The 16,313-nt window shown below is 34.1% G+C and overlaps 2 protein-coding genes across 5 annotated transcripts in view; both read right to left on the reverse strand.

The window, feature by feature from the left end:
• The window catches only part of LOC123681726 (probable G-protein coupled receptor CG31760), a 90,184-nt gene extending 83,764 nt beyond the window's left edge, over positions 1 to 6,420 (reverse strand). For all 3 annotated transcript variants that reach the window (XM_045619981.1, XM_045619980.1, XM_045619979.1), the window contains exon 1: positions 6,257 to 6,420. The gene's annotated coding sequence lies outside the window, so the exon portion shown is untranslated. The remainder of the gene's footprint in view (positions 1 to 6,256) is intronic.
• Positions 6,421 to 9,167: 2,747 nt separating this feature from the next.
• Positions 9,168 to 16,313, reverse strand: part of LOC123681730 — a 35,364-nt gene continuing 28,218 nt past the window's right edge. The window contains exons 5-7 of one of the 2 annotated variants that reach the window (XM_045619985.1): positions 14,480 to 14,577; positions 12,312 to 12,477; positions 9,168 to 10,159 (exon numbers count right to left, since the gene is read on the reverse strand). In XM_045619985.1, the coding sequence (XP_045475941.1) occupies positions 10,050 to 10,159; positions 12,312 to 12,477; positions 14,480 to 14,577 (374 nt within the window). In that variant the 3' untranslated portion in view covers positions 9,168 to 10,049. Of the gene's footprint in view, positions 10,160 to 12,311; positions 12,478 to 12,519; positions 12,686 to 14,479; positions 14,578 to 16,313 lie in introns of both variants that reach the window. The other variant, XM_045619984.1, reaches the window with a different exon arrangement.

A 16,313-nucleotide genomic window follows, 5' to 3' on the forward strand; every position in this document is an offset into this window, starting at 1 on the left:
GCACCCCCTTCCCTCAAAGCGATGTTCACCACATCTATGATTTTTATTTAACTAATGAGATATAAGAACTTCTCCCATTTCAGCATTGGCCGAGAAAAGGAGTTAATGAACAAGAGTAAACTAAAAGAATGGGGCAATCAAGTCCACACTCCTCAAAACCATATATACAACTGAATGCAAAACAGCATTAGAAACTTGTTCAAAATGTTATCATATATCTGCCGCCAATCAAAATTCTCAGAAAAAAGAATCAGTATAAGATTCCCCAAATAATTATTCACAAGAATTGTAATTTATACAAGAATTAAATGAAAAACCAGCATGTTCCAATTCCATACTTCAAAACTTCGGTATTTCCCCAAAATACCTAAATAGTTGTTTTCTTGGATTTCTCAAACATCATCATATTCTCGTGAAATACTCATCTCAAATAGATACCACTCGAGATCAAATTTAAGCAGGTGAAAGTTCATCTCTAGTGGTGCTACATATGAAAATTCACCCCTTTTGTTTGTGTTGCAACTGAAATACGATATTTTTGCTACACTATTACCGAATTAAACAAAGACAACCGCAGCAGAGACATCAAATACAAAGGGATTTATATGAGTCGCAGATATAGTATCTCCGAGAGTTTTGCCCTTAAACCTTAAACGCAATGTTAGGAGCAGAGATATCAATAAGATAGTAGGATCCAGGATGTTGTAATATTCCTGAGGATGCCTAGATAGTAGAGAAAGGATCATGTGGGGAGGATTGTTTGAGTAGATTAGCTCAAGGGACGAAAACATTGTTTCATTTACCAAGTGATTAACAAGGGAAACCCTCAGAGATAAGTGAAGAAGAACACAACAGGAAATAAAGTCTAGGCTGAATATTGTTAAATGAATATTTCCTTGTATACAGTTCATCCACATATCATACCGAAATATTGTACGTTTGAAGATGTTGGCTCGACTGAGAAATGATTGAAAGACGTAAACACCAATTGAGGATTTTGAAGAAATAGATTGTAGCCACTAAAAAGATGAAATATGGAATATTTTAGGAGATTCGTATGATGAAAAGTTGATTAATGATGTCTGATCTATAATCCCCTCCATCGATATTATTATTCTTTCCAGCTGTATGTGGACATTTTGAACTGAATAATTATAAGAGATTACCCAAACCTGATAACAAAAACCATTAAAAACTCACTTTTCTCATTGGCGTACGGAGTAGTTTTTTTAATACAATGAATGAGTTACTTCAATTTCTTATTACTCCAGATGAAAAATCCATTCAATTCAAAGATTTCAGACGTGAAAACATAGCAAATATTTATTTCAAAATAGTCAAATATTCATTAAGGAGCGTTCAACTGACTTTTAAGAGTTGGGATCTCTGAATTTCTGATATTTTTATGGAATTCAACGATCATAATGAACAAACTGGAATAGGTGGATGGAATTTTGTGTTCGAAGAAGATTCATCACATCAATGAAACCTAATATTCCGAAAATAATTACCTTCGATAGATCCATTTACAAGATATAACAAAATTACATATTTTTATGAAATTTCAACAACCTGTTGAAAATATGAACCGAGCCGAATACGAAAAAATTGTATAAAAAAAAAGTTGTTTTGCCTCAGGAACTTCTGTTCAATATGTGAAAAAGTCAAAGACTCACCGCGTATAAACTAATAATCACATCATAATGACAACAGCTCAAATATATAATAGTTATATTCGGTTTCCAAGGGTGTAACAAGTTCATGAATCAAGTTCATCTCGAGTCTTGAGGTGACTCTATCTTCACCTAAGCGTTGTCCCACCAGATACCTTTGTATATTACAGGGCGATAAATAATCAATACCACATTAAGGAATTAGCTTTATCAGTATCAATCGTGAACATTATTAGGTAATATCTTTTTCAATTGAATATTTTGTCTGAATAACAGCATACTCTCAATTTTTATTGTTTCATCATTCTCTGGTATATCCAAAAGCAGACCATTCGGATGAAAGCGAACGTTTCTTCAACAGCTTCCCGCATCGAACAAAGACAGTAAAAATATTCACAAATTCCCCCAAAATAGTCGATTTCACTTCGTCAAACAACGGTTCGGGTTCATTTCTTAATACATTAAGTAAACCAGACTTGAGATGAAACACTTCAACAAAGGAGTAAGAGCTGTGAGGGTGGCTGGAAACGAGGCCACCTTAACTTTTTACCCGAAAACTCGCAAGCTTGCAGATCGTGCGAAAACATCGATTGGCCTAAATTTCCTGGGGCGGTCAACAAGTGGAATGGGCCCTGTTGAGGATCCTTGGAATTCAACCGGGGGAATTGAGGTATTCTAAATTATTCATATTCAAGGGCTCTCGTTCATTCAGAGCCTCTAACTCAAAGCACGAGTATATTATTACGTATAAAATTGCTCAATTTAACAATTTTTGTTGAAGCGTGTATCTATCCAGGATTGAATGGCATAACCTTCTCAACACAAAATATAACACACTGTTGCTATTACAACCATTTCGAATTGTATTAATTCTATTGGAAAACCTGCACATTTGTTGGTATTTTCATCATGGCAATCATTTATCGGTGTAGTATAAGAAACATGATTCTCAATAACCTTTGACCCCATGAAACACCTGAAAAGGTTAAATAGCAAGAAGACAAAGAATGAATATCAAAATGTTTCAGAGTAAAAAACGAGGAAATATATCTTAAAATTATAGTGAGGATAAAAAGGTGATGAAGAAATAATGCAGAGTCCTGGGAAATTTTTTGATTGGTAGATTCCATCTGCGGTGAAATTAGGTACAACCCCTATTATCCTTATTCTTCCAAAAAAAAATAGAATATTCATGAGATGATGAACAGAGAGCGCCAATAAGCAGCATTTCAATCTTGAGAAGCGCCGCGCTGCTCGTAATGATGCTACTGGAGAAGAATTAAAACCAGAGAAGAAAAATTATGCCTAGCAATTATCTTTTCATCACTTCAGCGAAACTTTTTCAATGCAGAGAAATTGAGATAATTGCTTCAAACTTTTTCAACACGAATTATACATTTCCTATCTTCTTCGAGATTAATCGAGTTTGTTTCAGGGTTCCGCGATACGTTTAGGTGAGTTTAAATCATCATAAAATGCGAATAGTATGAATTTCGAGCTAGCTGTGAATTTCAGACAAAAGTTTCGTTATTATGCAACAATTAATATTTTACAATCTATTCCCCAGGTTCATGTTTATGCAGAATTCCATTATTAACTTTGAACGATTATTATTCCAGATGATAATTCATTTAAAATGGAGACAGTTTTATTTCTTACTTCTTGGTGATAACTTGCCCACTAAGAAAATGGTATTTTATTGCTAACTTGACGCTGAAGAGTTTCATATGGTACTACTTTCAAAGAGCATACATAAGATTTATCATCAACGACTTAAGTGACAATGCTGAATAGTAACAAATCCTATTCAATAGAGAAAAGTTCATATCAGTTCATGTTATGGAAAAAAAAATGATTCCAAACAAATTTGAGATAACAGTATTGACATTTGTTATAGAAGAATACATAAGATTTCTTTAAATTTGATAATAGGTTAAAATAGAGGAAATAGTGACAATAAACTCCTCAAGAGAATAGTATGTCTTTTCTAACTTGACTGCGCCGGAGAGTCTTTTATGGTACTGTTTTTTTTTTTGGGAGATCATAAAAAATATTTCATAATCTGAATTCAGTAGTCGTGAAATGAAAACTTATTATATAATAGATATGAAGTATAAAAGAGGATCATATACACGAGTACATCGTATAACATCCAAAAAAAAAACACCTACAAATACATATGGTATGACAAAAACGAGTTATGAACAATCTAACAAAGTGCTGAAAATTCCAGGCAAGTTTTACCTCCACTCATAAATTTCAAATGAAAGCACGAATTCATAAAGGTCATGAAAGACAAACATTTCCTCTCCCTTATTTTTGGAGTTTTTCCCTGCTGAAAATTGCATGTAAACAAGCGTTAAATTCAGAATAAAAACGTTGGGGATCATCATTCGCAATCACCACAAATGTTATCGTTCAAAACACGCAAGGTGATACGGACTTGGGTGAAAATGTTGGAACGCCAAAGGGGTATCTGGATAAATATCACGTGACAGCAGGAAGATTTGAATTATGTATTACCGCCTAGCACGAACTTGAGGTAGATCCTGCAAAATACTGATAAGTAAACAAGAATTACGTTCAACCAGGGTTATTTACTCAAACTTGCTATTACAGTAAACAAGGACTCTTACATCTGAGATGAAGCACGCAGTTGACAGTGCGACAAAAGCGAATAGATAATTAAGTAATTTTTTATCATACCTTGATAATTGGAATTAGAGGAGTCTGTCTAAGAATAACAGTACATTCGGGAGAAATCAATAAATAGACAGATAGGTTAATTTTACCGACCAGAGGATTTGGTTTTCGAAATTTCATGAAATGGAGACTATTGTTTGTTGAGCTCATTTGTCAATGAGATTGGATTTGCCCTCCATTTTGGTTGTGATATCGACACTATTATTACGTTCTGATCGATATTTGATAAATCGGGGTTAGTGAACCTTTACAGAAAACGGTTCCGCAACAATTGTATGTCATCAGAATACATCTTTTTTTTTAATTCACCTCAGTTTGAAGATATTTTAAACGAACAGTATTTTCCACAGGACAAAACCATTTGCATGTTTCCAGCGAAACATTAATGGTAATGAAGAAGCTTTGTCCTTACCATGACGTTTTCAGGTTTGGTGACAAGAGTTGGACGCTATACACTTGCGATTTGTAACCTTTTGACTTTAAACTATGGGATTATTTGAAGTTAGCCTCGAGAACCGAAACATCCAAGGACAAAGTCAGATAAACATCAACGAAATGAGATCACATGTAAGTGTACCATTACTGAAAACTAAAATTTTGCTCCATATATGTAAAATTCCCGAGTTACCTTCTTAAAACCCAATAGATAATACAATTTCAATAGAAAACCTCATTTTTCTGGACCTTATTTGAAAACATTCAGAATGATCTTTGCGGTGTTGTGGCAATCGCAAAAAATTAGTATTGGTTTCTCTTTTACATCACAATATATATTGTATCCTGTAATGAAAGTTCCTTAATCTTATAAAATGTCCACTATTAACTCCAAAAAACTTCAAAAATTAAAACATCAAATTATCACTTTACAGAGTGTTAGCGAATATATGCGTTAAACTTCAGGTGGTGATTCTGCAGCAAAAAAATATTGACAATTTGCTATATAACTTTTGTTCTCAAATGGCGAGATACAGGGTGTTGAAGTCTTCTTAAAACCGACTATTTAGTGAAATGAGAAATGGTACGCCACTGGGATATTTCAAACTGAAAATCATTTTTGAATTGCATGTTCCATTTGTGACAAAAATATACCATGCCTTTGAGGCTCCGTTCTTGTACAAAAAAAATCTTTACATTATCAAGTACTATCCAGAAATAGATCATTCATTAAAGAAATTAAAATACTCGTTGAGATGTTGTATTTTTTCGAACAAAGGTATGAGAGATTTTTTTTGATAGAATATGAACGAGGAATTCGAAAATCATGTTAAGTTTGAAATATTTCAGTGGCATACCATTTTTCCTTTGACAAAAAGATCATTACCGGTACGGGCGCTAATGATGAACATAATAGTTACTTATGGTATTAGTGATACATTAAGTTAGGCACAAATTTTCAAGTGACTTATTGAACATAACAGACGAGTGGTAAACAATGTTTTATCCAACAAGTGGCAGAAATCGTGTTTCATGAGATAATAATTAATAATTTTTTAGATCAAATCAAAGCTATATTTACTTGATTCTTAGTACCTACCCTATAAAATTTTTAATTGCAAGATAATAAACGCACAATAACTACCTCTTGAAACCCGACAAATTTCATTCAAATATCTCGACCAGTTTCAGAGCAATATAAATAGTCAGTTTTCACAAAATATTTCAACCCCCAGTATCTCGGAACACGAAGTATTTGAAGAAAAAAAGTATATAGAAAACTATCATTATTTTCTCATTCACAATCACACTTATTCACCAACATAACTGAAAACTATCGTAGAAGCCATATTTGCACCATACGACGTCCCCAACTTCCTTCCTCCCAATTTCAGCGAACCACCCTGTATACAAAACCCCACAAAATAATCGAAATTGCAACTTACAACAATTTTCCAGGGAAAACTTCAGATCGTCCTCGTCGTCGTCCATCTCGGGAAAAACATCCCTTCGAAAATTTTCAGATCGAAATATTTTCACGCGCCTTTTCTGGCTCACCCCCTGGAGGGTGGATGGACGAGGCCGCGTTTTAGCCGACTGAAGTACTCGACGTTTTCCAGGGGCTGGCAGGGCCGACGAACAGGGAACGTAGGGACGCGCAGACGTCGTCTCCTAGTAAACAGAAATTTTCTGGCGCCCACGCGAAATGGTGAGCTTTCAGGATGATGAAAAATCGGAACGGGTGCATTTTTTTTGGATACGTGCATGATGCATGGAATTCGGTTTTAGGGCGATTGGGCAAGGGACAAAGCCACAACTAGAAGAAAACTTTGGGTAGAGTTGGTGAGATCTTGTTCATTCTGCTCTCAATTCAATTCAATACTTCTTTATTTCAAATTAAATTACATTTTTACAACTATAAAAACCAATTTAAAATTCAGAGACGTCAAATTGAAGTACCACAACTATTTCCCAAGAAAAATAAACAATTAAATGCAGAGTATATGTGCATTACCCTTTTTAATAAAATTCCTAAGGTTATCCAAACCATAAAAATCTTCAAGTCCTTCAAATCTAACTTGAAAAAATTTCTGATAGAAAGAGCATTCAGCATTCAGGAGTTCCTCTCATCTTAGATCTGAGCGCTCTTTATTTACTTGTAGGTGTAGGATTTCTACTTTGTTTCATTTGACGTTATCTCTTCACATAATGTATATGTTTATGGGAATAAATAAAGCTATCTATCTATCTATTACTGCCAACTCAAAATCCTAGTGCATATATTCTTCTAACAGGCCATTTAAAAAGTCCCCGGTTTATCATAGTAAAACACATTTTTGTGACAAAATTCGATTTTATTATTCAACATAGTTGCCTCCGAAGGCGATGCAGCGATTATAGCGATCTTCCAACTTTTCGATAACATTTTCGTAGTACGATTTGTCTTTCGCTTCAAAATAGGCCTCATTTTCGGCGATTACTTCTTCATTGGCGCTAAGTGCTAAGTTTCTTTCCAGCTAGCATTCTTTTGAGGTCTGACAACAAGAAAAAGTCGCTGGGGGCCAGATCTGGCGAATACGGTGGATGCAGAAGGAATTCGAAGCCCAATTCATGCAATTTTGCTATTGTTTTCATTGATTTGTGGCACAGCGCATTGTCTTGATGAAACAGCACCTTGTTTATATTCGAATGGAGCCGTTTTTAACTATTCCATCCTTCAAACGATCCAATAACGCTATATAATAATCGGTGTTGCTGATCTGGCTCTTTTGGAGGTAATCAATGAATATTATACCTTGCACATCTCAGAATACTTTTGCCATAACCTTGCCAGCTGACTGTTGATTCGGTTCATTGTGTGCAGCTCACTCAGTAATTGGACTCCGGAGTGAAATGATAGAGCCATGTTTCATCCATTGACACATATCGACGCAAAAATTCAGGTTCATTGCACTTAACCAGCTTCAAACACTGTTCAGAATTATCAACACGTTGTTGCTTTCGATCGATTGTGAGCTAGCACAGCCATTTTGCATACAGCTTTCTCATGTCATGTACAAATATTCGTGAATGATATGATGTTCACGTTCAGATGATATCTTCACAATATCTGCTAGCGCGATCAACTCCACTTTACAGTCATTCAAAATTGTTTTGTGAACTTTTTTGATTTTTTCGTCGGATGACAGCTTCTTTAGGGCGTCCACTGCGTTCGCCGTCTTCGGTGCTCATTTCACCACGTTTGAACTTAGCATACCAATCAATGATAGTTGATTTTCCTGGGCAAACTCTTCATCAAGCCAAGGTTTTTCTTCAACTGTATTTTTTCCCTTCAAAAAGCAATATTTAATCAGCACACGAAATTCTTTTTTTTCCATCTTTTTTCAAATAAAAAAAGTAGCTACGCTCACAGCGCAAACTAATGGTCGGACTGCTATCAAATTTTGACACGTATCGTTTGAAGGTTGGTTCTAACTAAAAATCATATGGATTTAATATTAGCACCGCCATCTGTGCATCAGACAAGGGACTTTTCAATTGGCCTAATACTGTATGGTTCAAGATTCATAAGTAACTGTTTAAATTGTTTTTCTGTATCAATATTTTCCAATTTGTTGCCCTGAATTTTTTGTGCCAGTCGAATAGCTTAGTGAATATTCTTCATTTTTGTATTGTGTCCACAAAGAATATTTCTCAAAATACTTCGCATTTCATGTTTTCTTCAGGGTCTGGGATTATACTTTCCACGCATACAGTTTCAAAGGGATGAGATTTCCCAAGAAAAAAAATAGCAAGCTTTCCTTTAGAGCCCTAAGCGAAGAAACTACCGTCAATATCCTGCCATGGTCACCCAGATCTACCGACCTTTCATCTATTGAACAAATGTGGAACATGATGGTTGGAAGACTGAAGAAATTATTCAATCCTCGAGAAACACCAGAAGCTACCCGGAATGAATTACAGATTTCCTCTGGTACAATAGTACAGGAGAAAATCGAAACACTTCAAAACTTTCTTGGTGTTGCATGTCACAGAGTATTCCAGTAAAATAATGATCATCAAAGAATTCTAGAAATCTGTTACAAGAATTGAAATGAAATAAATTCGTAGTTTGTTTTCCATCGCTAAAGTGATAAGAAGCTTCTTGTACCAGAGTACCTTCGTTAGACCAGGAAGTAATATCTGAAATCAATGTTTTATGAACCCTTTCCATTCAATTCAGATTTAATTGGGTATCGTTTCATTTCATATCACACTAGATATTGCCATAATCATGTAAATGAAATTATAACTGTGTTAAATGTTCTTTGTCAGGATAAATGAATTATTCATTTGAATGGAAGTGAGAAATAACGATGTGATATAAGATAATCTATTCATTTTCTTAATTTACAAAAATATTATATAACAAAATAATATTATATACTTATATTCAAATGATTGATTATGTAAATTGGTACAAATGAATTAGAAATATCATTATATGATAACCTCTGAATGTTCATACCTATTGTTAAAAATCATATTGCAACTCTTTCAGAAAAATTCTGAAATAATTCCCAATTTATTCCAAGGTCACTCGGAATAAGGGTATTGCATATCATCAGAGTCCTGATGAATACTAGAGGGCTTTGTCAAATACACTAATACTTAATTCAGTACAAAATTAAATAGTCGATTTACTAATTATAGGTACAAAATGTTTGAAGACTATAATGTGAAGTTGATTAAACTTAATCATTTCATACAAAATAAAATGAAAACAAATAACGTCATACTTATCATACTGAAATTTTTGTATTCTAGTTATATATACACAACTACTCGGGTAATTGACAACGACAAAAACGAGAATGATAATATTAATTCAACAAAGTCGTTTGTTTTCAATATAAATTAAGATGCGTTTGAGATGTATAAAACCAAGGAAACTCATTCTATTATATAACAAAGAATGAGTGAGATGAATGAAACAATTTGATATATTCTCAAGGAAAGGAGAATATGTTTCACTAATGAACACTTGGCACACTTGAACAAATAATGTTTTCTGCCATGAAGCCAAACTTCTTTCTTCAAAAGAATTATTATTTCAGTAAAAATGTTCTTTCAATTTAACTATAACGAAAAAAAAATATAAAGAATAAAATGTTAGAAATACATTCTTTTTTTTCATACACAGTTTGGCTTATGGCACATTGTTCAAATTTGGTAGGAAATAGAGATTTCATCATTGGCTCAGTAGTTATAAGGACCATATGCTGAGCTAGTAGTGTAGTAAGGTCCAGCGTACTGAGCTTGAGGTACAGGGTATCCAGCGTAGGCGTATTGCTGTTTCTGAGGATAAACTGAAAAAAAAAAAATTGTAATTTAAACAAAAGTTGGAAGAATTGCCTAGCAAACAAATTCATAATCTAAAATCTAAATAAGCTTAATATTTTTTTAAAAAAACCCATAAACTGTAGTAATATAATTCATCCAAGTTATAATTGATATTAAATGTTTGAAGTTATTCTTTTGGAATTTTTTTTAATATATTTATACTTTTATCGATATCTACAATATTATTAGCTATAACCTTCCCATAAATGTTTGTTTGAGCCACTCCGTATATGATACATGCAAGGTCAACAAGTAGGAATTCATGGAATTATTATTTTGTTCAAATTGAGAGCTCTGTTAGTATTCAGGTTTGATGAATATGGATGAATTGGTTTGATGAACGTCGAATTTGATATGAAATTATACAAGTATATTGATTTTCTCTCGGGTTTATACTGGAAATCAAAACTTATCAATCTATGGACAACCTGAAATTCATCAAATGTTATAACACTCCCAAAGATATTTATACAGAAAATTATATTCATGTTTATTTGAAGCGCAAGCAACAGTAAGATTGAGAACATAATGAGATTATAAGAATGAAGACACTCCAGAACAACAGATCTCGAAGAGATCACAATCGTAAGACATCTCTGAATCGAAATTTCTTCAATTTATTTATTGACAGTGGATATGGATATTTACACAAATCAAAACTTCTTTCTCCAAAACTGATTTTTTCTACTTTACTTTTCATTTTAGCATACTATATAGAATTATGATCAATTTCAATGTGGCGTTCTAATGTTTGGTTCATTGCCTGGTCCACAACTGAACTAGCTCTGAACCGTTTCCGAAAAGGAACAAATCTCAAATTGATGATCTTGAATGTCTATCTGTGGTCATTCAGATCAGAACCGGTTCGAACCTATCTGTGATCACTCAGTTCAGTTCCCAGCCAGTTTTGAACAGTCTGTAGTGACTGTTCAATTCAATGATATGTGATTACTCAGTTCAGTTCCTAACCGGTTTCAAATCATGTGTGGACATCCAGTTCAGTTCCTAATAGTTTCTGAATGATCTATGGTCATTCAGTTCAGTTGCGTACCCCGGTTATGACCATTTTTTACTCAATTTAGTTCAGAATCAGTCTTAGAGTAATAGTCATAGATAGAGGGAGCATAAGTCTTTTTCAGTAAGCGAATTTCGTCCCATGAACTTTCAAATTTAGCATAAGGTAAAAAATGAAAACACATAACAGTGATATGATATTTCTCTCAACTCAACTCTCAACTAAAAATATCAGAAAACTTTCAAACCACGTGAAACAACTGATGACATAAGGATCGGAATAATGAAGCTCAGGTGACAAAGCTTGGATTTCAGCAGGTAGACACAGACTTACTTCGTACTGTAATAAAAATTTGACAACGTCGTCTTAGCATGTTGGGGATACGTAAAATTTGCATATACTCCTTCTATCTATGCTTATTAAGCTATGAAATCGATAAAAAAGGGTTTGTGGCCAATTAGTTCAGTTCTGAAGCGGTTTTAAGCGATCTGTGATCTCTCAATTTAGTTTCCAACCAGTTCTTGACGATCTGTTATCTTTTAGTTTCTTTTCGAACCTATTTAAAAGGATCTGTATAATAAATTTAGTTCTGAACTAGTTTAAAAGGACTTACTTAGTTCAGTTGGAAACGATCTATGGTCACTTAGTTTAGTTTCGAACCAATTTTAAACGATCTGTAGTTGATAAATTTAGTTCCGAACCAATTCAAAAGGATCTGTGGTCACTTAGTTTCATTTTGAACCTATTAAAAACTATATGTAGTTGATAAATTCAGTTCTGAACTAGTTTGATAGGAAATGTGGTCACTTAATTCCGTTGGAGATCGGTTTCAAACAATTTGTGATCAATTGGTTTAGTTTCGAAGTGATTTTAAACGATCTGTAGTAAATCAATTAAGTTCCGAACCAGTTCAAAAGGATCTGTGGTCACTTAGTTCAGTTCAGAACGGTTCAACAAGATCTGTGGTCACTTAGTTCAGTTCAGAACCGGTTCTAAACGATGTGTGATTAATCAATTCAGTTCAAAATTGATAATTTATCATTCGTTGGTTCTGGAGAGTCCCAAACTCTGAGGTGAATGAGCAGATTAAACCCGAAAGTTACCAGGCATTAGATACTGCATGTTGATAGCCTCCTCTCGCTCTCTCTCGCCTCTAAGACACATGGCAGCGCCCGAAAACAAGACGGCTGCCACCAAAGACCAACCGACTCCGACCCATGCAAGCATGTAGCTCCAGTCGTAGTTGACTCTGGCGTTATCCCGTAGGACCTGGGAAAGATTGAGGTTAGAAATTTTAGTAGGGGTACAAACCTGGCATTATGTATTGGACGTTGCTGAGCTGCTCCTTCTCGCGTTCGCTGGATAAACAACATGAGGCAAAGAAAAATAGCAGGGCCGCACCTAGGGCTGAGAACACTGCCAGCCAGCCGAAGACGAAACTCCAATCGTACATGATATCAGAGTTTTCTTGTAGGATCTAGATGACAGAAATCGGTTATTTCTGATAGATAAATTGAGTTCAAATGGATTAATAATTTACATAAATTGTTGAGCTAGAAATTACAAATTCTCATCTTCCTAATCTAGACAAGAGAAAATGCGACTGATAAGGTTGTAGTGACTCTGGATGCCCAAGAGGTGGCGTTGCTGGCTTTGCGTTACTCTCTAGCGAGGCATCGGTGGGTTCATAAAGAATCCCCGAGTTGATGCAGAGTCACCTCTCCACGATGGTGTGAGGAGGAGGAAGAAACTCCGTATCACCTAGTGACGGAATACCTCGCCATCACTAACCAACGAAAAATCTGCTTTGGACATTAAACTTGTAGAAGTGAGGAATTAGCCTCTTTGAAGCTTTGCCAGATACTGGAGTTCATTGGAACTTCGGAACTGGAAGCTTTAGAACACGTAATGGTGAAAATAGATTTGCTGAGGGGCATAATAGACCATTAGGTCGCAGTGAAACGAAACCTCCTATATTCAATTTAAATCTAGGGCCTATGTATCTTAGGGGGTCAAATTTTTTTTATTCAATTGTATTTGGATTTGTGGGAAATATTGAATGAATATCAAGCTGCAAGAAAATATGACAAGGATTTATTTCCATTGGGTGTCAAGTTCATAGCAAAAAGATACAGCTTTTTTTGAGAACTTTAGTGCCAATATAATGGCATAAAATTTTTTTATAGCAAATACTAAATATTGTCAATAGAGGTAAATTTAAAAAAATTGTTTATTTTCTTGTCACAGCTAGTATAATCAAATTCATTTTACTATTTCTAATAGCCCATTCAACTTTATATTGTCATTTTTTATGCAGAAATAGAGTTGAAAGCATCACTCCACGTGCAGCTGCTACCTTTCTCCAACAAATTCACTTTCAAGACAATCTAACGCTGTTCGTGATGTGTTATTATTTCTCCTATCGATAATAAAATATTATCGACTATCTATCTGATAAATTATTCGAAGACTTTCCATAAAACAAAACGATTTGTTTGTGCTTGAATTAGCAGAAGTGAAAATAGAAATCTGAAATGTTAAATCGCATGTTTTGGTCGGCTTGTGAGCATCTATTATTATTTATTGTCGTTCCTACTTAATCATGTAACAATACAGGTGTTATTATCCGTAATGATTAACCAATAGTGCAACCGATTGAGTATGTTGTAAGCATTTAAAATAACTCAGTTTTTAAACCTTGAACGCCCACAATTACAATATATCGAATGAATTTATGATCTGATAAATTGTATGCAAGTAACAAAAATTGTGGTAGTTTTTTCATAACAAATATTTCATTGTGTTGATACTGAAAATTCAGAAAATACCAAAAGAAACATACTAATTTGTTTCGAATTTCAAGTAGCAAAAGTTACAATCATGCACAGTGTGATCACACCCTTTTGAGTCAAGAGTCAATATCTTAGGCAGAAAAATATTAATAGAAAACACAATTCAACTACTGATTATTATAGAGAAATTTCCATCACTAATTGACTTTATATGGTGATACTAAAAACTCGTATGGACAAAAGATTGCTTTTCTCAGACCAAAAGAGGCAGAGTCCTGTTATGGGAATCATTTTCCAGGAAAGCAACTGTATGAATCAGATTGACTTTTATCTCTTTTGCATCTTTGCAATTCAAGCAGATACAAATGTTTTATTCTTTGTGTACAGAAAAGACAAAGAGTGAAAAGATGAAGCTGTCATTAAAAATTTCTGCCAATTTATATTGTTGAATGAATTTGAATATGCAGTGTGGAACTTACATTACTCCATTGTTGATAAAACTCCTCTCCTACGACTTTTTCTTTCTCAAAATACTCCACTCCATGCCAAAGTCCCATAGCTCCAGCACTCAGAAGGCCTAAAAAAGTAATATGTTATTTTATTATTTCAGTTAGGCTATAATAATTTATTTGTTTTCAGTGCTTTATCTTGATGTGTTTTGCGATTTTTGGAATAAATAAAAGGAGCTTCAAATTTCGCATAGCAAATAGAATTTTGTATGCCAAAGATTTGAAATCGACTGAGAATGAATCAGCTTTTTCAAAAACCCAAAATACAATAAATATGTATGAATAGTTCATATTTTTGTAAATTTTTTGGAACGCATTTTATCAAAAATATCTATTTCAGTTATTAAGGAATCTCAATTATTTTCTGAGAGAATAACTGATTACTAAGCAGTAGGTAAAGTCTAGCAGATACAAGATACAAGGTTAAAACTGCATTCTTTTAGGTCAAGTCATTTTGTGGCAACTGTTTTTTAATTGGGTTTTCCACTCTTCATTGTATGTATGGTATCCCTCAAATATAGAACCTCTAAGACTCAAAACTGAGTAGATATATTTGATGCAAGCTTTACAAAACTCGACGACTTCAGTTTGAAATTCAAACAATCAAAATGGACTGATATTGAGGGCAGAAATGATATGACAATCAACCTAAAATACAGTGACTTAATGGAACATAGTGGCTCAATGGAACACAGTGACGACAATACGTTTAAATTGAGCCTAAAAATGGCGAATAGAGCGGGACTCAACCGTAGAACTTAAGAATACGATTGACTGAACTGAACCTACACTTAAAATGATTGGGCCTGATAGATTTGTATATCGAATTAATTCATTCCACTGAAAAATACCTACTGCAATGACTTAAAAATGGGCCTTACATTTCTAATAAATCCAAAAATTCAGGTAAACGAAAAATGTAAACAAAAAGACGCCATATTCAGGCTGAAAAATCGGCAGCCAATCAAAAACGAGAACACTCGTGTCGCCACTGTGACACAAACAAGTTTTATGATTTCTTAATGTACCCAGCAAGGGGCTGTATTCTTTGCATCATTTTTACCTATCATATAAAACGTAACTTCAGAGAATCCCAATGATTTCAAAGTTCGATTATTCAACCGAAAAATTAATTCAGTATTCTTCAAATTACAGAACTGACAAATTAGGTTGTTATCTACCTCCAGAGTCCAGTGCGATATTGTTCAATGAATCTGCCCACAGAATAAAATTCTCGTTATACGAGGTTCTTAGTTGTATTCATTACCATCTTCTGCTCACAATACGTTATTAAACTTAACGGAATGTAATCTAGAGCTTCAGTTCAATTTCACACTAGTTTTTGCATAGGTAGTCCCGCCTCTTCACAGATAAACGTTAGACATGGATACGCTCAATGGTTGCCAAGAAAAAAAACAGTTGCGCAATTATTACAATTTTCATGGAAATCTTAACACATTCTGATGTCAAAATAGGGGAATTCTTTTGTTGTATTCCAATTACCCAGAAGAAGAACGGAAAGGAAGAAGTGCAACAAAAAGGGAAAGTCTCGAGTAACAAGAGTAATTGGATTTCTTTAATATTGCGCTATTTAAATTGGGAAGGTTCAAATTGAACACTAGCATTTAGGAATAATAAGGGAGTATCCGATTGGCTTGAAATAAGTGCTTGCAATTAAGTATAAACGCAATTGAGGATGATGTAACTGAAGAATTCAGGTTCGATATCTTCAAATTTTTACCCAATATCGAAGATATAATAATGCTTCCTGTCGAGAAATCACCGGAAGTTGGTCATTTAAAAA

This window comes from Harmonia axyridis, chromosome 6 (assembly GCF_914767665.1).
Source record: "Harmonia axyridis chromosome 6, icHarAxyr1.1, whole genome shotgun sequence".
NCBI classification, from domain to species: domain Eukaryota; kingdom Metazoa; phylum Arthropoda; class Insecta; order Coleoptera; family Coccinellidae; genus Harmonia; species Harmonia axyridis.